This window comes from Microtus oregoni, unplaced genomic scaffold, assembly GCF_018167655.1.
Source record: "Microtus oregoni isolate MIOR12 unplaced genomic scaffold, Mior012 000012F_ref0000307, whole genome shotgun sequence".
In the NCBI taxonomy this organism is placed as follows: domain Eukaryota; kingdom Metazoa; phylum Chordata; class Mammalia; order Rodentia; family Cricetidae; genus Microtus; species Microtus oregoni.
The window spans coordinates 50,657,105-50,679,758 of NW_024543071.1; the positions used below are offsets into that span (position 1 = coordinate 50,657,105).

Here is a 22,654-nt window from a genome sequence, read left to right on the forward strand (position 1 = left end):
AGCTGGCGTGGGCGGAGCGGACTCGGCACCCGCCTCCGGTGGGCAGACCTAGCGACGGGTGGGGGGCTGCGACAACTGGGCGGGTATGTTGCAGTCAGGGATACACGATCTGGGCGGCAGAGCCGGTTCGGTTCTCCGTGCAGCGGCCAACTGGACGTGCGAGGCCGGCAGAGCAAGCCGGGAAGCAGCAGGGTGGAAGCGTAACGGGGCCCGCAGCTTCAGCAGCGCCGCGGTGGCTATGGCCCCGATCAAGGTGACCGGTCCTAGCTCTCCTGGGTTCACCCTGTCGCGGCTCTTTGGGCTCCACGCGGGTTCTCCGGCTGTCCTCCTTTGAAGCTTTCTTCCTGTCATGCATTCTGCAAGACCCCATCGCTGTCCTTCAGTCCGGGACTTGAGCCTCCCTGTTAAATTAACGGTGTGAAGTTCGGGGACAGGTCCCCCCTATTTTCAAGCAACTGGATGCTGTCATTTTCCATTCTTAAAATATCTCCCTTGCCGCTTTTCAAATCCCTTATAACCCTCTCCAAAGCCCCAGCCCTTTTGTGATAGTACTAGATGACACTTCACCGCATGTTTTGAAAGAGCTGGGGTCCCTTGGATACCTGGGGTCTGTTTTTCCCATTGCTGTCTCCCCTCTGTGAATGTTTCGCCTTCTATTTGGTCTTTCTGGAATTCTGGAAGCTTCTTGAACCTACCCCCTCCTGTTCTTGGACTTTATTCCCCCCCCCCCTTTTTTTTAAAGAAAAAAACGAAAACAACCGAAAACATTCTCACTGTGTAGTCCTGGCTGGCCTGGAACTTGGTGTGTATACCAGACTGACCTCAGACTCTTAAAAGATCTGCGTGCCTCTGCCTCTGTAGTGTTGGGATTAAAGGCCCTTTACTTTCTTAAAAGCACTCTTTAATACATGTTTAGTGTGTATATTTGGGAACACACGTGTGCATGTGGAGGTGAGAGGACAGCTTTCTCAGGAGTCAGTTCTGTCTCTCTCCCTTGTGGTTATGGGGCTAAACTCAGGTGGTTAGGCTTGGTGGCAAGCGCTTGACCTGCTGACCTCAGCCTACCCTGAGAGCCCGTGTCCTGAACACTTTGCCTTGAGCATCTTCCCTGGCTTTCCATTGTGTGGACAGGATTTTCTTCCTCCCTGTTGCCAGGTGCTTTCTCAACCCCAGACTGGGTGCTCCTCTCTGTCCGTCTTGGGTAGCTTGTTTACACAGCATTGCAACACTAGTGGAGGCCTCTCCCTTTCTCTGTGGCCACCAGCTGGCCTGAAACAAAAACCAGGCTTCCTTGAAGCTTGGAAGATGTGAGGCAAGCAGGAGATGCAGAAGACAGGGGTGGAACCCTGGAAACTGGCAGGTGCACTTTCTCTGCTGGGTGTCAGCACCGGCTCCATGAAGATCTGTGTCTGCCTAGATGTGGTTTCCTAGGCCTTTTTTAACCCCCTTTTACCCTGGAGCCCTTGTCTGCAGGTGGGAGATGCCATCCCCTCCGTGGAGGTATTTGAGGGGGAGCCTGGGAAGAAGGTGAACCTGGCAGAGCTGTTCAAGGGCAAGAAAGGTGTGCTGTTCGGAGTTCCTGGGGCCTTCACCCCTGGCTGTTCTAAGGTGAGGCTTCTTTCCAGAATCAGGCGTGTGGGAGAAAAGGACCCGAGTTAAATCTAAGACCTCTGCCTGATCCTGCTCGTGGGAGCACTGAAAGATTGTGCTAATGAGACAGAAGTTTTGCCCATGGGAATTTTATGTTTTTGACCACAGATCCTTAGGTTCAAGCTTCCTCGTAGCCAAGGCGAAAGGAAAAGGCACACATTTTACTCTGGGTTCCTTAGCCTGATCAGAGAGATACCAGAGACTGGGAGCTAAAGAGCAGGCTCGGGAACGCCTGCTCTTTTGCTGTCTTTTGACCCTTTGGTTTCCTCTTAGACCCACCTGCCTGGGTTTGTGGAGCAAGCTGAGGCTCTGAAGGCCAAGGGAGTGCAGGTGCTGGCATGTCTGACTGTTAATGACGTCTTTGTGACAGAAGAGTGGGGTCGAGCCCACCAGGCGACAGGCAAGGTGAGGTATGAGGTTCTGTCTGAGGGGTCAGACCCAGGTAGGATTCCTTGTTTTCTATTACTTTTGGTTTCTTACTTTATGTGTTGGATGGGTCCTCATGCCATGGTATACAAGTGGAGGCCGGAGGATAACTTGTGAGATTTGGTTCTCTCCTCCTGCCTTTTGGGGTCTTGGGGAATGAACTCAGGTTGTCAGGCTTGGCAGCAAGCGCCTTTGCTCACTGAACCATCACTGGCACTGGAGGTTTCTTCGTGACATTTACTCTCTGCCCCTCAGGTTCGGCTCCTGGCTGACCCAACTGGGGCCTTTGGGAAGGTGAGTGCGCCACCCTTCCCTCAGCCTGCAGTTGATCCTGGAGGGACGTGTTATGTGGGGAGCAGTTTCTGACCTGTTTGGGGGCTCTTGACACCCATCTCTGCCTGTCTTCTAGGAGACAGATTTATTACTAGGTGATTCTTTGGTGTCTCTCTTTGGGAACCGCCGGCTGAAGAGGTAAAGTGGAAATCCTCGCCGTTGGCACTAGGGGTCCTAAAGGCTGGCTCGGCCTCTGCAGCTGTGCCTCTTTTCCACAGGTTTTCCATGGTGGTAGACAATGGCGTAGTGAAGGCGCTGAATGTAGAGCCGGATGGCACAGGCCTCACCTGCAGCCTGGCCTCCAGCATCCTCTCCCAGCTCTGAGACCCGGCCAGATGGAGGTCCTCTGTTGCTCTATCTTTCCTGCCCAGCTTTGGGCCAAGAGGTCCAGCCCCTCCTCACCTGGGGCCCCTTAAATGGAACCTTGACCATATTTCTGCAATAAACAGTTTGGTTTTCGTCTTTGCCTTTGCCATGGAATTGTCTGTTTTGCCCTTGCTCTTGGTGTAGCTCCAGTTGGAGCCGAGGTCAATGGCAGGGGTTCATGGGAGAAAGTGGAGAACAGCGAGGGCAGGTTTCCGGAAGCATCCTCTAACAAGCTGAAAGCTGAGAGGAAGCCAGAATTGGCTCTGCTTGGTGCATCCTGAGACAGCTGGTGCTTGGTCTAGGAGCTGACCAATTCCATTTACTCTTAAAACACTGGACAGGAGCATCTCAGGTACCGACCAGGCGTCATAAGAGCACACAGTACCAGCCCCAGGCAGTACAGGAAACTACCTGAGGGAGAGGTGTGGCCAGGGGTGAGCAGGGATGAGGCACCAAAAGTCAGGGACACTAGTAGGGCCTGGGGCCTCAGGAGAGGCAGACCCTACTCCTGGCCTTTAGAATCCGTGTTCAGGGGAGCAGGGGATGGCTGGGAAGCCTTCACTGTGTTTAGGAGGTAGCTGCTTACAAAGTATCTGACCAGTCTGTGTAGCTGTAGTGAGGGGTACCAGTCCTGTACTGTAGCAGGCTTTCTCGTGGACCACAGCCAGCTCCCAAATAAAGACACGGAGACTTAATATTAGTTATGAAAGCTTGGCCTTAGTTTATGCTTGTCCCACTAGTTCTCATAACTTAAATGAACCTGGTTTTCATCTTTGTTTCTCCTTAGGGCTTTTTACCTTTCTTTCATTCTGTAGGTCCTACTCCGTGTCCAGCTAATTGGTGGTTGCCTGGCTGGTTGGCCCCAGGCATCCCCCCCCTTTCCTCCCTCCTCTCCTCTGCTACTTCCTGTCAACTAGTTGCTAATCCCACTCTCTGAGCCCAGGTTAATGTTATTTAATTAACACAAATGCAACACATTTTTACATAGTTAAACAAATGCAGCGCAAGCAAGAAGTGTTAACACATCTTTGCCTGGTTAAACAAATATTCCACAACACTATACAGCACTCAAGACCAAAGCAGCTCTGCAGCAGCCAAACACTGAGGCCAGGCAGGGTGGAAGACACCCTGTTGCTCAAAGGAACCTCGAGATGGGAATGGCAGAGAAGTTAATTCAGAGGGTTAGTCTGGAAAGGTAGTATTGGCCTCGGTTATAGCAGGATTGGGCAGTTTGGGTATCGGGGCTGCTTGGCTGAGGCCATCTGGAAATCAGGAGTTCAGGGCTTTGAGAGAGGTAAGCAACATCTCAGCCATCACCACAGGACTTGTCCAGAGCACAGGTCCAAGTTAAATCTGAGACTGTGGAGCTGGGAGACAGAAGACAGGTGTCGAAAAATTTGTTATGGGATGCCAGGGGGAGGGCACGGGGCTGGGTGAGGCCATGGGCTCTCCGGGTAGGGGGCTAGGTGGTGTCTGGACTCTCCTACTAAGGGGACCCACTCCTCAGCTATCTGAGTGGCCAGTGCACCCATCCTTGCTCCTGAGAGTCTCTCCCCCTCCTCACCACCCCATATGTCACCGGCCAGTTCTCTGTCCTCTGTGACACTTGGGTCACAGTGACCCTGACAAGCACAGTGCAGACTTGTCCCTTCCCAGATCTTTAAAGATAATGAAGGAGCCACGGAACAGGGCTTCTGTACAGGGCGTGGACTGAGGCAGAGCAGTGTCCCGGAGCTGTGCCTCCTGTTCCACCCTGCAGCCTCATCCGCCTTGGCAGGCCCTCACAAATGCCAACTTCCATTTCTCACAAGGCCTCTGAAGAAGTGTTCTCTCAGGGCTGTGGAGGTGGGCAGAGGTTAAGAGCACTGGCTGTTCTTCCAGAGGTCCTGAGTTCAGTTCCTAGCCACCACAAACCAGTAACCATCTGATGGCTCACAAACCATCTATGAGATCTGGTACCCTCTTCTGTCATGCAGGCAGAATACTGTATAAATAATAATCACAATCATAGTAATAATAATAAAATAGTTAACAAAAAAGAAGTGTCCTCTCCAGTCTCTTACCACTTGTTGGGTTTCTAGGCTGACAGAAGGGGGTTTACCAGCACCTTAGGACAGCCTTGTGGGGGGTTGTGGGATCTGGTTGCACAGCATCTGGGGTGAAATGTCTAGTAGCTGAGCCAGTCCTAGGGCAGCTCCAGACCCCTAAGGAGATCAATACCTGCCAGGAGAATGCACTAAGGCTGTTTCTAGAGCCAGCAGACTGAGCTTTAGGCCTGAAGGAAGGCTAATCAGGCCCTGTGGATGGGGCCTGAGAGCTTAGGAGACCCGAGGCTGCACCTGGAACAGGGACTGGTACACTAGTTTTCTGCTGCAGGAGCAGGAAGCCTAAGGGTCAGCCGTTAAGAAAGGTTTACAGCATGCGGAGACAGAGGCAGGTGGATCTTCGTGAGTTCGAGGCCAGCCTGGTCTACAGAGCAAGTCCCAGGACAGCCAGGGCTACACAGAAAAACGCTGTCTCAGAAAAAAAAAAACCAACAATAAAAAAGAACACAAATATAATATCACTACATGGTGGTGTATGCTTTTAGTCGCAGCACTTAGGAGACAGAGGCAGGCTGGACTGGTTTACAAATTGAGTCCCAGCACAGGATGGTACTTGTGGTACGTCGTCCAGGCTGTCCTCAAACTCCACACATAGCCATGGAACCTTGAACGTGTTCTGTTCACCTCCCAAGTGTTGGAACACCTTACAGGTATAGTCTCGCCATGTCCTGCTCACCTCTTGTTATTGTTAGACAGTCTCACTGTGTACCTCTGGGTGGCCTGTAACTGTGCATAGCAGGCTAGCCTAGAACTCAAGAGTTCTGCCTGCATCTGCCTTCTGAGTGCTGGGATTAGAGAAAGACACTATACCCCATTCAAGTGTGTGTGAGTCTCTTACCTTGGCCCAGGCTGTCCTTGAACTGGTGGCAGTCCAGTTTTGGTCTGGTAGTCCAAGCATGAGCTACCACTGGGACTTGTATCTTTTTACCTGGTGCCAAAGTAAGTGGGTGCCTATCTCCCAGCTTTACTTGACCATTTTGGGTCTAGAGTGTATAAACCGACCACATGACTGCTCCATGGTATAGTTAAGGGGAAACTTTTTATTGTAGAGATGAAAAAGGCATCTAGAAGCATCCAGGGCAAAGAGAGAAAGTAGACTAAACATGACCAACAGACTGGATATGGACAGGGCATTCTGTGAAAGAAAAGAGATTAGCAAGGGCTCTTTAGCAAATTTTAGAGAAAATTTGCCCGATGATGGTGGCACATGCCTTTAGTCCCAGCACTCAGTAGTCAGACAGAGGCAGTTGGATCTCATGAGTTTGAGGCCAGCGTGGTCTACAGAGCAAGTTCCAGGACAGCCAGGACTGTTGCACAGATAAACCAGAGAGAGAGAGAGAGAGAGAGAGAGAGAGAGAGAGAGAGAGAGAACAGAGAAGCAGAGCAGAGCATAGAGTGGGAGAAAAAACAGCATGCAGGGTTGTAATGAGAGTGAGTAACTGTGGGGAGGGAAGTCCATTAGCTAGAGAGAGTTCAGGTAGGGGAAGAGGTGAGAAAGGCTAGGATGCTCGCATAGACCTTGGAATGTGTGACAGAGACTTGTGATACTGAGGGGGCCTGGAGATCAGCATTCACTGAAGTGCTGATAGGCACCACAGGAGAGATAGTGTCCCTTTAGTCAGAGCTAAGTGAAATGAGGTGAACCACTTTCTTAAGTTCCTGAGGAATGCTGACATTCATGTAACCTCCAGAAATCCTCCTATAGTCCAGTTTGAGCTCATGTCTGGGTATTTAGATTGTCTTTTGGAGTTTGAGGAATTGATTTTCCTTTGGACCTGATATGGGATTAGACCAAGTTTTGTTGGGAGCTCACAGGTGTGCTGAGGTGGCGATGGTGGCTGGGTGACTACTGGGGACACATCTCTATCTTACAGCTCTGCTAATCTGAACATGTTTTTACCTGAAAACTCAGTGTGGCTGCTGGAATTCCAGATACCACATCTTTATTCTAGCAAACAGAAAGAAATGCTGTGCCCTGTGCATCTTGGGTCCTGGTGTGTTAGCTAAGGACAGCAAGGAGTGAAGAGAGGACAGACACAGATACACAAAGCTGGGATCAGGTAGACTCTGCTACCAGTACTGTGGCTACAGGGAACCTCAGTGTGTTTATTAGGTACAACACTGAGGAGGAGTTCCCTAGTTTGAGTAGGAGGGCTCTGTAGGTGAGTGGTCTCCCCTATGCACATGGCAAGGAGGAAGCTGCAGCTGCTAGTCTTTGCACACACTCATCAGTAATTTGTAAACATTCGTGCTTGGACTCCATAGGAGAGCTTTGCATTCCTCTTGAGCTTGGCCCCTAGTTTTCATGTGTCCAAGATCTTAGAGACCTCAACATGGACAAGCACATGTCAAAATACTCTTTCATTCATTCAGGGCTGGCTACAAAGGAGGAAATGGGAAATAGGAGAAAAATTATCCCATTACCTTTAAGGCCTTTAAGGTTTTCTGAAGAAGTTACCAAGTTACCACATCCCAAAAACCTAAATGGATGCCTTTCTTAGTTTTTTTTTTTTGTCATTTTGAAATAAGATAGAGTTATCTGGAAGAGGGACTCTCAACTTAAAAAAAAACACAAAAATTCATCTGTTGTAGAACATTTGTTTAATTCTGCAAAGATGTGTTGCATTCCTTCATGTTACATTTGTTTAACTCTGTGAAGCTGTGTTACTTTACCTGTCTAAAACACCTGCTTGGTCTAATAAAGAGCTGAATGGCCAATAGTAAGGCAAGAGAAAGGATAGGCAGGGCTGGTAGACAGAGAGAATAAAAGAGGAGGAGAAATCTGGGAAGAGAATTGAAGGAACAAGAGAACAAGGAGAGGAGGACGCTAGGGACCAGCCACCAAGCCACACAGCCAGCCATGGAGTAAGATTACAGAAGTAAGAAAAGGAAAAAGCCCAGAGACCAAAGGTAGATGGGGTAATTTAAGAAAAGCTGGCTATAAATAAGCCAAGTTAAGATTGGGCAATTATGAGAAAGAATAAGCCTCTGTGTGTGATTTATTTGGGAGGTGGTTGGCAGCCCCCCAAAAGAGCCAAAAAAGTCAAAAGAGTAAGAAGCAACCAACTACACCCATCTTCATGAGACTGGCCTGTAGTCATGCCTGTGGGGCGTTTTCTTGATTAATGATTGATGTGGGAGAACTCAGATCACTCTGGGGGCTGCCACCCTGGGCTGGTAGTCCCTGGTTGTATAAGAAAGCAGACTGAGCATGCCATAGGGAGCAAGCTAGTAAGTAGTGTTCCTTTGTTCACTGGAACTTGAAATCCTTCTGTCTCGGTCTTTCATGGACTGGATTGTAGGAACGAATCACTTATCTGACACAGTGTAAATTAAGTACACCTAGGGAGTATGCAATTGTGTGTGTGTCTGTCTGTATATCTATCCATCCATCTACCCAATGCTACATATGTTGTTTATTGACCGTGGTCACTGGCTTTTAACTCCCTTCCCAAGGCAGCCATAGGAACTAAACTAAAATCTTTTTCAAAGCTTCTCATAGAAGCTCTAAATTCTGTTCTTCATCTCTGAGCTAGACAGAACAATAGTTCTTTGACCTAGCCGTGTCTGATAATAGATCCTGAGACCCTGATCCTTCAGGAGGGGATTTGTCCCTTCCCCTGGAGGGAGGTGCTGCAGATGGGGCCTTGGAGAATCTGAGCAGACTGGCTGAGCTGGCATCCACACCCATTCCGACCCTGTTTGTCTAACTACTTTTTAGTGAGGGTGTGGAACTTCAGTCCTGCCTGCATGGAGATGCCACCCTGAGAACCCAGAAGGACAGTTGGCAAGATCCTCTGAATTGCCAAAAAGGCAGGGTGCCAAGGGCAGCATGCTCTTCCCCCTGTTCTTCCCCTGCTCCACTCCCATCTTTCTACCTGAAGCTTTTGTCTTTGTTCCTCTGCAGTGCTGGGGGGTGGAGGCCAGGCCTTGCTAGGTAAGCACTCTGCTGCTGATCCACACCCCAGCCTGTGATTCTCGTTATAATACAACAAACTAAAGTAAGTGTCTCAGTTTTCTGCTGTGCACAGAAAGGCTGAGGATAAAGCTCGGGGACAGAGCACTTGCCTTGCATTATTGCAAAAAGACAGGAAACAGAAATTAGTGTTAAAAACTGGGGCCTGGAGAGAAGGTTCTGTGGTTAAGAGCACTTGATGCTCTTCTGGAGGACCTGGTTCAGATCCCAGCACCCACATAGCAGCTCACAACCATCAGCAGCTCCAGTTCCAGGGGACCCAACACCCTCTTTTTTTTTTTTTTTTTTAGTTTTTCGAGACAGGGTTTCACTGTGGTTTTGGAGCCTGTCCTGGAACTAGCTCTTGTAGACCAGGCTGGCCTCGAACTCACAGAGATCCGCCTGCCTCTGCCTCCCAAGTGCTGGGATTAAAGGCGTGCGCCACCACCGCCCGGCCCAACACCCTCTTATAAACTATGCAGGCACCATGCATGCTTATGGCACACTGACACTCATAAACATAAAATAAAAATAAATATTAGAAAAAGAAAAACAAAAGCACTGGGCTTTCTCTATAATCCCAGTAATCAGAAGGTGAAGGTAGGAGGATCAGGAATACAGTCAAATCGAGGAACATGCCTGACTCCATTTTGGAGGCAGAAGCCATTATGCTGTTTTTTAATAAACAAGTTTCTATTTATGTGAAAGTTGAGTTTCTCAAATCTGACCTTCCCCAACAGATGACCTTGATTTGTTTCTGAGAAACCTTGACCCTCCTTGACCCCTTCCTAATCACCAAGGTGGTAACTCTAAAGGTCTCCCAGACAAGGCATGCAAGGTAGTGGTGGTGCAAGCCTTTAATCCCAGCACTCAGGAGGCAGAGGCGCGAGGATCTCTGTGAGTTTGAGACCAGTCCGATCTACAAGAGCTAGTTCCAGGGCAAGCTCTAAAACTACAAAGAAACCCTGTCTCAAAAAACCGAGAGAGAGAGAGAGAGAGAGAGAGAGAGAGAGAGAGAAGCCACGCCCCCACCTATTCACCCTACCCACCTCCTGGCCACTGTGGCAAGCTGATCTTCAGCTTCCAGCCTGAGTCTTTTTCCTCTCAAAGAGGCAGCTTCTGCTTCTCCCTACTTCTCCCCTGACCCCTTCTGTTTTTCTCTCTCTCTCTGTCTCCCTTTCTCTGCTCTTCTCCTTCTCCCCCTTGCCTTCCATAACCCACTAAATAAACATCCAACCTCACTCTGCGTGGCATGCCTATCCATGTCTCTGTCTCTCGTCCACCGAGTGGCTCCCTGCCTGGGACCAGCTGCCTTGGGAGACCTGTGGTGTGGTCTTGTGGCCCACTGACTGCCACTGCTCACGATCTGCAGCATTTTTAATTAATCCACTACATTGGTGCAGAAACCCGGGAGGCTCTTCCACCCTGAGCCCCTCTCCCTGGGTCGGAATCCGAAACCAGGTATTTTTCTTTTTCATAACAACCATGTCTTCCATATGCCTGAGTCTGATTTCTACAGTGTAATTTCTGTGCACACCACCGGCTTCAATTGGTGAGTTTCCCCCATTCTGGTTAGCTTAACTATATCACTGAACCCAAGGAATTGACCAGTGAGCACCTGGAAATCTTTTGGTATTCCTAGAAAATGGGGGGACAGCCCCCAACCACAGGCAGTTGAGCCTTTCGCTGACATTCATCTCTGAATTGCTTCCCATAGCTAAAATTGTTACCAGACTGACCCGGAGTCAGTCCTGCCGTGCTAGCACTGCACACTCTGTGTGGTGCATTCAACTGGGGGCCCAGGGTCTCTCAGTTTTTCTTTCTCTTTTTTTTTTCTACCTTGCTGTGAAAGGCTGCTCAGAGTGGCCTCTGGCCTCTCTGGCTTCCAAGTCACCCTGACCTGATCCAGTCAGGCCATAACATCCCACTCATGGGCGGGGACGCTTTCCCACAGGTCCTTCAATGTTCACTCCAATTCACACCCCACCCACAGCCGAGAGACATCTCTCTTTGTGCCTTGTGGTGTTGCCGTTTTTTGCTGGTTTTCAAGGTTTCAGCTATGGGTAGCAAGCCATCCATGTCTGTCCTCCCTGGGGTGCAGGCCTTTTAGGCCCTAAAACCCCAGTCTTAATGCCCTACTTCTTCAGCTTGTACTCTCACTCTGCAGGTGTTCCGCCAGCTCCACTTTTTTTTTTTTTTTTTTTTTTTGGATTTTTTTCGAGACAGGGTTTCTCCGTAGCTTTTTGGTTCCTGTCCTGGAACTAGCTCTTGTAGACCAGGCTGGCCTCGAACTCACAAAGATCTGCCTGCCTCTGCCTCCTGAGTGCTGGGATTAAAGGCGTGCGCCACCAACCCCGGCTCCGCCAGCTCTACTTTTATGGGAGCTTCCTAACTGCTGTCAGCACACACAGGCAAATGGAAGAGTTTCCTCAAACTGTCCCTGCCACCGCTACTGCTGCCAACAAGACTGGTCAGATCCACGAGGCAGCTTTTTTCATTTCCAGCCTTTTGCTCCCCGCTGTGGCTTGTGGCATGGCGGCTTAGCAACAGGGCAGATCATGCCTCTAGGTCTCTCTTTATTATTAACCTTAAATTCCCTGCAGCTCAAAATTGTGGCTTTTCCATCCATGTGACTGCTTCCATTTTGACTGAGGTCAGCTGACCTTACCATCATCTTAACTGAGGTCAAGTGACTTCACCACCATCTTTTTTTATTGATATTTATTGATCTCTACATTTTTCTCTGCTCCCCTCCCTGCCTCTCCCCTCCCCTCTTCAATCCTCCCCCAAGGTCCCCATTCTCCCAATTTACTCAGGAGATCTTGTCTTTTTATACTTTCTACTTCCCATGTAGATTAGATCTGTGTCAGTCTCTCTTAGTGTCTGTAGTGTTGTCTAAGTCCTCTGGGATTGTGTTTTGTAGGCTGGCTTTCTTTGCTTTATGTTTAAAAACCACCTATGAGTGAGTACATGTGATAATTGTCTTTCTGTGTCTGGGTTACCTCACTCAAAATAATGTTTTCTAGTTCCATCCATTTTCCTGTAAAATCTAAGCTGTCATTATTTTTTCTGCTATGTAGTACTCCATTATGTAAATGTACCACATTTTTCTAATCCATTCTTCGATCGAGGGACATTTAGGTTCTCTCCAGGTTCTGGCTATGACAAAAAAAGCTGCTATGAACATGGTTGAGCACATGTCCTTGTGGCATGATTGAGCATCCTTTGGATATACACCCAAAAGTGGTATTACTGGGTCTTGAGGAAGGTTGTTTCCTGATTTTCTGAGAAATGCCACACTGACATCCAAAGGGGTTGTACCAGCTTGCACTCCCACCAGTAACGCAGAAGTGTTCCCTTTTCCCCACAAACTCTCCAGCATAAGTTGTCATTAGTGTTTTTGATCTTGGCCATTCTTATGGGTGCATTTCTCTGATGATTAAGGATGTTGAACATTTCCTTAAGTGTCTTTTAGCCATTTTAGAATCCTCTGTTTAGAGTTCTCTGTTTAGGTCTGTACTCCATTTTTTTTATTGGATTATGTGATCTTTTGGTGTCCAATTTCTTGAGTTCTCTGTATATTTTGAAGATCAGACCTCTGTCTGATGTGGGGCTAGTAAAGATCTTTTTCCATTCTGTAAGCTGTCATTTTGTCTTGTTGATATCTTCACTATTATCTTAACTGAGTGGCTTTTCCAGACAACATATGACTGCTGCCATTTGAACTGAGGTCAGGTGACCTTACCACCATCTTAACTGAGGTCAGGTGACCTTACCACCATCTTAACTGAGGTCAGGTGACATTACTACCATCTTAACTGAGGTCAGGTGACTTTGCCACCATCTTAAATGATAGCCAGGTCAGGTGACCAAGTCCTGCCATCTTTACTGAAGTGTACCCTACCTGGTCCCCTGGCTTACTTATGTTTTTGTCTCTAAATTCCTTTTGCTGACTCTGTTGCATGTGTATTTTGCACAGTGGCATGCCTTTGCTAGGACCCACTAAGAGCATCCACTTCACCCAATTCCTGCTCACTCTGTGTGTGTGGGTTCATACATGTAACTTAAATGCACCTATGTTTACTTTAAATGTTATAATTGTCTGTTCATTACATCTCATTTCAGACTACAAAAACAATAAGTCTCATGTTTTAAACTGGCATGTACTTTTAAGTCTCTTACAAAATTACTTTATATTTATATTAAGATGTCTCTACTTGTCAGTTCTGCCATTAACCTTCTATTGCAAGCAGTTTTTTCTTCTTTCTGTCTTTTTTTTTGTTTGTTTTTGTTTTTGTTTTTGCGAGTCAGGGTTCCTCTGTGGTTTTGGAGCCTGTCCTGGAACTAGCTCTTGTAGACCAGGCTGGTCTCGAACTCACAGAGATCCGCCTGCCTCTGCCTCCCGAGTGCTGGGATTAAAGGCGTGCACCACCACCACCCGGCCTTCTTTCTGTCTTTTTACGAGTGTAAATCTTAGCTGTTAAATTGAGCGCCAGTACAGTCAAGCTTGGACCTAGCTCTCCAGGAAGATTCTATACTGTAGCTATACCTTATAAACAGTCCTCAACTGCTCAGAGATCTGGGGGATATGACATTTAACTATTTAATTATTAGAAAATTTTTCATAACAAAAAGAGACAGTTTGGCTCCTAGCAGCGCTCTACTTCCTCCAAAGAAGACAGAAGACAAATGGGCACAGAACAACGTCCTCCGCAATTCGCTGCAACTGCCAAGTGCTGACCACTGGGGAAAACTGCCTTTCATCTAAACTGAAGATCTCCAGACATGGACAGAATCACTGGAATCAACAGCCTCTCTCCTCAGGTCAAGGTAGGCCTGTCTTTCTACAGATTTCTTAGCCCACAGGATCTTCTGGAGCCTGGCAGGCCCTGTGCTAAACAGCAAAAGGCAAATATGACCTTCAGCAACCATGGAGGACCCTGAAGAGTAGCTCTAGGTGCTAACCAAGTAAGTTCTCTGTCATTTTTTAATCAGTAACTCAAGTAAAATTTTATCCTTCCCAAAGATCTCTGATGCAGTTTAACAGCTGAGAGGTTTTGTCAGTTTAAAAAGACAGCCTCACCAAACAAATTTTAGTAAATTACAAATACAAGTTATTAAGGTGTGTACCTGCAAGTTATAAAGGTGTGAGGACAAGTGCATGCTATCAGATTTCTCTCTCACGCTGCCTTCCATAGTCTTAAAAATACTTTTCATTGTACAAAAATATCTGTCATGGTCATTCTGACATAAATATGCTACTATTTATATAATGTATATGTCTAGAACTTCTGTTTTCACAAACCCAAAGAATTCTTGTGAGTTCCAGAAAGCTGAATTGAAGGATCCACCTTAAACAGGTCAGATACATCCTGCTCAATTCCCTGGTCCTAAATTTTTTCCCCTAAACTTAATTTTTGTCCTCTGTTCTGCTAATACCTTAAACAGGTTTAAGAAACACCAAACATTTCCATACCACAAACGTCAGACAGGAACCAAGAGACCAGCTACGCCAGAATGTGACCAGCACCCAGCTTTGTTAGGTTCTCCCCACCAATGATGATGACCACAAAAAAGCAGGAAGCAGTCTTGAGAATCTGCTGCCCCAATTCCTTTAACTTGTGGTGCATGACCTCCTGTCTTTTTGTTTTGTTTTGTTTTTGTTTTTGTTTTTCGAGACAGGGTTTCTCTATGGTTTTGGAGCCTGTCCTGGAACTAGCTCTTGTAGACCAGGCTGGTCTCGAACTCACAGAGATCCGCCAGCCTCTGCCTCCCGAGTGCTGGGATTAAAGGCGTGCACCACCATCGCCCTCCTGTCTTTTTATTATAAAAAATATGGGAATGTAATGGTCTGTTCTGTCTCTTTAAGAGACAAGCCACGCCCCCACCTATTCACCCCACCCCCACCCCCGGCCACTGAGGCAAGCTGATCTTCAGCTTCCAACCTGAGTCTCTTCCTTTTTCCATCTCCCTCTGAAAGAGGCAGCTTCTGCCTCTCCCCACTTCTTCCCTTCCCCCTCTGTTTTTTCTCTCTCCCCCCCTCTGCCCCTCTCTCTGCTCTTCTCCTTCTCCCCCTTCCCTTCCATAGCCCACTAAATAAATATCCAACCTCACTCTACATGGCGTGCCTATCCATGTCTCTGACTCGCTACTGCCGAGTGGCTCCCTGCCTTCGGAGACCTGTGGCATGGTCTCGTGGCATGCCCATCTATCTGTCTTTCCTTGTGGTCCACTGCAGCCACTCAGAGAACTGCGCCATCCCTTCCTGGAACTGGCTGCTCTTGGGACCTGCTGTTTGCTGCCTGCTGCCACATGGCTCACTGCCATTGATGTGGGAGTATCATATATCAATCTGTTGATTTCATTGGTTAAGCAATAAAGAAACTGCTTGGCCCTGATAGGTTAAAACATAGGTGGGAGGAGTAAACAGAACAGAACAGAATGCTGGGAGGAAGAGGAAGTGAGCTCAGAGAGACGCCATGCTCCCCTCTCCCAGGCGGACACAAGAGCTCTGCTCTCTGAGGTACACGCGATGAAGCTCCGACCCAGGATGGACGTAGGCTAGAATCTTTCCCGGTAAGACTGATACTACACAGATTATTAGAGATGGGCTAGTCCAGGTGCAAGAGTTAGCCGAGAACAGGATAGATATAATGGGCCAAGCAGTGTTTAAATGAATAAAATTTGGGTGTTGTTATTTTGGGGCATAAGCTAGCCAGGAAGCCGGGGTGCTGGGGACGCAGCCCCGCTGCTCCTATTACAACATGCCATCACTCGGAGACCTGCAGTATTTCTGCCGTTGCAACCGCCAGAGATCCTGCAGCATTTTTTATTTAATCCATCACAGTGACTACATGATATTTTAAGGATGTTTTTTATTTCCTTATTGCCTCATTGTCTGCGTTCTGTCGAACTACTAGTGATTTTACTCCTTAAAAGGGTCCTAAGATTTAGGGCTGCTCTCTTTAACCTGACATAGGAGGCAGTTGCTGACCAGCTCTTGGGTGTACCCTTATAAAAATCAAGCTTGCTTCAAATTTGACTCCAGTTGTGGTGGTGGTCTTGTGCTTGCTGCTGGGATTAACACAATTTTAGCTCCATGGCAAGTTCCTGAGACCCCAGCTTTAAGTAACACACATACCACACGTGCACACACACTAGGGATGAAGGTATGGCTCAGTTGGTAAAGTGCCTGCCACACACAGACAAGGACCTGAGTTCAGTCCATAGAATCTGTGTAAAACTGGGGGGGGTGCTCTTCTAAAAACCTAGCACTGGTGTGTGTGTGGGGGTGCAGAGCCAAGTGGATCCCTCAAGTTCCTTGTCCAGCCAGCCAATCAAGGTTCACTTTCATGTTTAACAAGAGATAAGTGGTGGCCTGAATCTGATCCTTGGAACCATGCAAAGGTGCAAGAAGAAAACTATACAAATTGTTCTCTGATCGCCACTTGAGTGCTGTGGCCCATGTTCCCACACGCAAGCATCACACCCACACAGTAGTGTAAGTCACGCTGGACAGCTATCGCAGAAGGGTTCAGCGTCAAGGTTTGGCTTCCACATGTATCTGTGCCCATATGCACACATCCACACAGATGCACACACCACAACACTAACAACTACATAGCATATACGCAAATTTTAAGATATTCTTTTTCTGTCTTAGGCTTATTTTTAAGCATGTGTTTGTCTTAGCATATGGTCTGTGGAAGGGTGTCGAGGTGTACGTGCAGCGCAGATCGGTTGAAGAAAGAAGTAACTGCAAGATGAAATGTTAAGGCCTCTGTGGCAGCTGGGGGTGGGCCAGCCTCTCCAATGGACTGAACCCTGAACTACTGTACAAAGGTGTATTTACTGAAAGTTACACAAAGTATTTCCTCATACCAAGGTCCCTCATCTAATTCACACGTCTTACTGAAGGGGGTGTCACATGCCCCCATGACTCTAGTCCTTTATTATGTAGCATTTGCAATACACAATGATACAAGAGTCTCCAGTGTGCCTGAGGTGTCTTGTGACCAAAGTCAAGTCATGGGATGTCTGTTATGCCCTTCAGGAAAACAATTCTACTTACTAATCACAGGGAAACAGTCACTGTTTTCCACAAGGATTCTTCAAGGTCAAAGTACATCTTAAAAAAAAACAGTAGTTCATTCTAATATCTACCCAGCTACAGTGACTCTGCTGAATTCCTACAGCAGAGGGGGATGCCCATGAAGGCCATAGGAGAGCACTGGATCTTCTGGAGCTGGAGTCACAGTGCCCTGTATGGGTTTTATGTACCCAGCCTCTTGAAGAGCAGCAAGTACTTGGAATCACAGAGCCATTTCTCCAACTCTAACACACAAATTAAAAAAAAAATCTATGCCGTGGGAACCTGGATGTATAGATGATTGGCATAAAGCACAACTAAAACAACCTGAAGCTTGCAACTGGCATCTAGGATAGGACAGTCTTGGGGAGTGAACCCCCAACTAGTGGGACCTCATGTCATTTCCTGGTAGAGTATCAGAAGTGAACTGGATCAGGGGTCACACATGCTTGTCATGTGGAGATGCTTGAGTCTGGAGAGTTTTCTGTGCTGAACTTAGTGGCACGAGAACAGAGGGAAGGCAGGGTCCATTAAGTCAGGCATGGTAGTAAAGCCTGTAGTCCCAGTACCAGCAAGGTGGAAGCAGAAGGAGCAGGAGTTCAAGACCAGCCTCAGCTAAGTAGTGACTCTGAGGCCAACTTGTGCTACACGGAAACCCTGTCCAGCCAGGCAGTGTTGGCACATGCCTTTAATTCTAGCGCTTGGGAGGCAGAGGCAGGTGGATCTCTGAAATGAATTAAGTAAAAATGCTGTGGATCCCCAAGTAGCTGCAGCGGCAGAAACGCTGCAGGTCCCAAGCAGCGGCAGTGGGCAGTGGGTCCCGAGAGCAGCCAATCCCAGGCAGAGACCTTGCAATTCCCCAAGTGGCTGCAGTGGGCCACAAGGAGCAGCAAGTCTCACGAGAAGAGACAGACAGATGGGTAGAGAGGTCTCTGAATGTGGCTGGTCCCAGTCAGGGAGCCACACAGCGGTGGGGGAGAGACAGAGACATGGATAGGCACACCATGCAGAGTGAGGTTGGATATTTATTTAGTGGGTTGTGGAAGGGAAGGGGAGGGGGATAAGGGGAGAAGGGGGAAGAGCAGAGATAGATAGATAGATGATAGATAGATAGATAGATAGATAGATAGATAGAGATGGGAAGGGGAGAAGTGGAGAGAATGGAGTGAGGCAGAAGCTTCCTCTTTAGGGGAGAAACAGAAAAGAAAGAGACTCGGGCTGCACGCAGGGAGATCTGCCTGCCTCAGCAGATGGGTGAGGGAGTGGGCATGGCTTGTATCTTAAAGGGACAGGACAGACCCTTACAATCTCTGTGAGTTCAAGGCCAGCCTGGTCTACAGAGTGAGTTCCAGGATAGGCTTCAAAGCTACAAAGAAATCCTGCCTCAGAAAAACAAAGAAACAAAGAAGAAACCCTGAACCTTGTTTTGGGGGAGAGAGAGAAAGAGAGAGAGAGAGAGAGAGAGAGAGAGAGAGAGAGAGATTGTTTTGAGAGAGAGAGAGAGAGAGAGAGAGAGAGATTGTTTTCTCCCAATCCTTACATGCATCACTACTTTGTGGGGTCATTATTGAATAAAGTAAATGCTATTTGATCGTGAGTCTTCTCTCAGCCCAGCAAGTGCTATTTGGACCCAAGAGCTGTGATGCTATGACAGTCCAGCTGACGATCAAGATGGCCACTTAATTACTAGCAGGTGGGTTGGTGTGGGATTCCCCTCTGTGTGCTGAGAATGTATTTTATGATCATTGGTTAATAAAGAAGCTATTTTGGCCTATGCCAGGGCAGAATAGAACTAGGTGGAAAAACTAAACTGAATACAGGGAGAAAAAAAGGTGGAGTCAGAGAGATGCCATGTAGCTGCTGAAGGAGAAAGATGATAAAACCTTACTGGTAGGCCACAACCTTGTGGTGATACATAGATGAATAGAAATGGGTTAATTTAAGATGTAAGAGCTAGCTAGAAATATGTCTGAGCCATTGGCCAAACAGTGTTGTAATTAAAATAGTTTCTGTGTGATTATTCAGGTCTGGGTAATGGGGAAACAAAAAGCAGTCTCTGTTTACAGAGGGTAGCCTATACAATGTGGATAACATGGATAAAGTAGAATGAGGTTCTACCATATTACTTAGGATAGTGCATAGCTTCACTATTTATTTATTTATTGAATTATTTATTTCTGAAAAATTCTATTTAATATTTTCAGACCCTGATAAGTCACTAAAAGTGCAGAAAATTAAACCCAGGTAAAGAGGCTTCTACTATGTGCTTTTCCTCTTCTATCTCATTGGACAGAATTTAGTCTCATGGCCCAAACAGCTGCAAGGGAACCTGGGAAATCACTTTCTTTTAAGAAATTGTATACTCAGCGAAAACCGAGGGTACTGTTGCCCTGGTGGAAAGAGGGACAGGACGCTGGGTAGACAGCAAGAAGCATAGGCCACTCAAGGACCAGTTCTGAGACAAGGGACCTTTGGGGAGCCCATGGCATCCAAATGGTTAGTGTCACCTCTCTTGTGTTCTACCAGCTTTGGAAGCCAGGCATAGTGGCTCGCAGCTCTATTCCCAGTTCTCAGGAGGCAGACTCAGGCAGACCTCTGTGAGTTTGAGGCTAGCCTGGTCTAGAGAGTGGGTTCCAGATAAGTCAGAGATACATAGTGAGACGCTCTCTCAAAAATCCAAGTTGTGCTGAGCTGTCCCAGATCTCTGTGTGGCTTCATCTGCCTCTTGACCCTACTGTAAACCTCTGTTCTATCAACCTTGATCTTCTCCACCCTAATTCTATAGTAGTGGATCTTCCAGCTCCCCTCCCACTTTGGCATCTCCCAGACCAGAAGACAGTTTCAGGGGTCAGTTCTCTTTCCCTGAGGGTTTTGGGATTGAATGAATCAGATCCTTGGGCTTACTCTGTAGCCACCGTTAATCCCAACAGTGAGAACAAGACCACTACCACAATTGGAGCCAAATTGGAAGCAAACTTGATTTTCAGTGGGATGCACCCAAGAGCTGGCCAGCGACTGCCTCCTAAGTGCGGGTTAAAGAGAAAAGCCCAGCCCTAAATCCACGTCTTGGGCCCCTTTTAAGGGGTAAGAGCAGGAGTAATTTTACAGAAGGGAGAGAATGAGGCAATAAGGAAATACGGGGGAAAAAAAATCTCAGGAAAACAGCAGGTAGTCACCAAGTGATTAGGGTGGGTCAGGAGGGTGTGGTTAACCTTAAAAACAAGTCAAGGTCATTGGTTGGGGAAGGTCAGGTTCTTGGAGAGAGCGACTCAACAGTCAATAGAAACTTACGAAACCGCACAATGGCTCCTGCCTTCAACAGGGAGTCAGGCAGGTTCTTTGCCATCTTTGCTGAGTCTGCAACTACCTGCCTCCCACTAGGGGCGCTCTTACAGGTCACACTAGCTCAGGCTGCCTCAGTACTGAAATTACAAGCGTGTGCCACCATGCCCAGGTCCCAAAATGGATTCATAATATTGGTGACTTCAACAAGTGGGAAGCTGCTAATCCCACCGGTCAAGAATACGACCACTACCTTTTAAAAGCCAAATTTGAAGCAAGCTTTAATTAACTACTGACCGGATGGGTGGTCTCTGGCCAGGTCCATCTCTGCGGTTCCAGAATGGTTTGCAGCGGCCTAAGCATTTCCCATCAGGCCCAATCAGGGGCAAGCATACATCCTGACATATTTCCTGCCCGTCCACAGTGATCAAGCTCATCTGGAGCAGATGGGTCACACAAATTTGTTTAGGGGAGTGAAAACCTGTGGTTTGTTATCTCCCATAAGCCACAGCCTCCAGCATTTCAGGAACTGTCTATCTCTCTCCTTGGACACGAGGCTTTCAGATCAGAGGCATACAATTTCATAAATTTTTTGTTTGTTTGTTTTTTTGTTTTGTTTTTGTTTTTCGAGACAGGGTTTCTCCATGTAACAGTCCTGGCTGTCCTGAAACTTCCTTTGTAGATCAGGCTGGCCTTGAACTAATGGTGATCTGCCTAACTCTGCCTCCCAAGCATTGTGATTAAAGGCAGGTGCCACCACTGCCCAGTAATTTCCTGCATTTCTTAGGCATAGTAATTAAAACTTAAAGTGTAACTTTGGATCTCACAAAGCTATTTCTCCCTTTGAGCAGAGTAACTTTGCAGAATTCTAAGGGTAATGTTCAGATGTCTAGGGTTTCATGTTCTCACCTCCAGGTCCCCTCACAGTCACACAGGGTGCCCTGCCTTCAGCAGCTGTCTGTTGAGTCAAGTCTGAGTCCTTGCCTGGCATTCAGGCACTTAGCAGTGAATCTGCCAGGCACGGACTCTGAAGGTAAACACTGGAGGGTGTCCTAAGATGCAGGAGCAGTCTGTGCATGGGGAAGTCTGATGGAGTAAGGCAGAGACGTGTGGCTCTCTTGGCTTGGTGGAAACTTGGCATCTCCAGCTTTCAGAGGAGCAGCAGCTGCAGATGCATTTCTCTCTTTCTTTCCTCTTGGACTCCTTCCTCAGGGTGTGTTCTTCAAGGCTGTGTCACCAGGCAAAGGCTGTGCTTTATTGACCCTCTTGGAGGCCTGCCTCATTGAGGAGTTTGTACACCTCACAGTTCACTTTCCTTCCAGATTTGGCTTTCCTGCTTAATAGGTGTTTAATGGTGGTAGGTCCTTAAGAGCCCAAGGTGCTCCCTTCCATCCCCATCCAGTCCCCAGTCCCTCAGAGTCTTCTCTCTGCCTCTCTCTCTCTCTCTCTCTCTCTCTCTGTCTCTCTCTCTCTGTCTCTCTGTCTGTCTGTCTGTCTCTCTCTCTCTTCATCCCCATCCAGTCCCTCAGAGTCTTCTCTCTCTCTCTCTCTCTCTCTCTCTCTCTCTCTCTCTCCTTTGCTTAGGTTCTCACTATGTTGTTCAAGTTAATTTTGAATTCTGGGTTCAAGTGCTCCTCCTGCCTCAGCTGGGACTATGGGACTATAGGTATGCACCACCTACTACTGAGGTGGCCTCTTTCTTTTCTTCCTTTTTATTTGTTTATGTGTATGAGTGTTTTCCCCACATATACATCTATGTGTCATGTGCTTGCCTGGTGCTCCTGGAAGTCTGAAGAGAGCATCCGATCCCCTGGAACTGGAATTACAGACAGCCATGAGATGCCATCTGGATGCTAGGAACCAACCTGGGTCCCTGCAAGAGCAACAAGTGCTCTTTTTGTAATCAAGAAAATTGAAAAATGTTTTATTTTTATACATATTGGTGTCTTGCTTGCTTGTGTATAGCTGTGCAGCATATGTGTGCATTGTCCTTGAAGGCCAGAAGGAGCTTTGGATCTTCTGGAGCTGGAGCTACAGGTGTCATGTCACATGGGTTCTGGGAATTGGACGCAGGTCCTCTTGGAAGAGCAGTCAGTGCTCTTAACATTCCAGTTATCTCTCTAGCCCCTTTTTTTGTTCTTTTGCCAATCTCATGTGACCTAGGCTGGCCTCAGTTTTGATATGAAGCTGAGGAGTGGACGACTTTGAACTCCTTATCTGCCTCCGTCTCCCTGGCATTAGGATCACAGGTGTGCCCTACCACACCTAGTTGGAGGTTCATTTTCTTTGTCTCTGCCATGGGAATTCTCTTAGTCAGGAGCATGAGCTTGACTGCCTTCTGGATCTTGGCACCGTAACTTCCTGGATGCATGGCCTTGGGTGACTGAAGGAACCTCTGTAAATGGGGATAATAACAGCACGGTTTTATGGCTGGGGGAGAGAGGGCCT

General features: G+C 47.6%; 1 protein-coding gene across 1 annotated transcript; it reads left to right on the plus strand.

Moving 5' to 3' along the window:
- Window positions 1-22: 22 nt before the first annotated feature.
- Prdx5 (peroxiredoxin 5) lies at window positions 23-2,873 on the plus strand. Its single transcript, XM_041661143.1, has 6 exons — window positions 23-253; window positions 1,474-1,608; window positions 1,924-2,055; window positions 2,332-2,370; window positions 2,486-2,547; window positions 2,628-2,873. The coding sequence occupies exons 1-6, from the start codon at window positions 86-88 to the stop codon at window positions 2,731-2,733; spliced, it is 642 nt and encodes a 213-aa protein (XP_041517077.1). The 5' UTR covers window positions 23-85; the 3' UTR covers window positions 2,734-2,873.
- The last annotated feature ends 19,781 nt before the right edge of the window (window positions 2,874-22,654 follow it).

Coding starts and splice junctions, on each gene's coding strand:
- Prdx5 (XM_041661143.1), top strand. CDS start 86: ATGTTGCAGTCAGGGATACACGATCTGGGCGGCAGAGCCGGTTCGGTT. Junction 1,609..1,923: donor TCACCCCTGGCTGTTCTAAG/GTGAGGCTTCTT, acceptor GTTTCCTCTTAG/ACCCACCTGCCTGGGTTTGT. Junction 2,371..2,485: donor CAACTGGGGCCTTTGGGAAG/GTGAGTGCGCCA, acceptor CCTGTCTTCTAG/GAGACAGATTTATTACTAGG.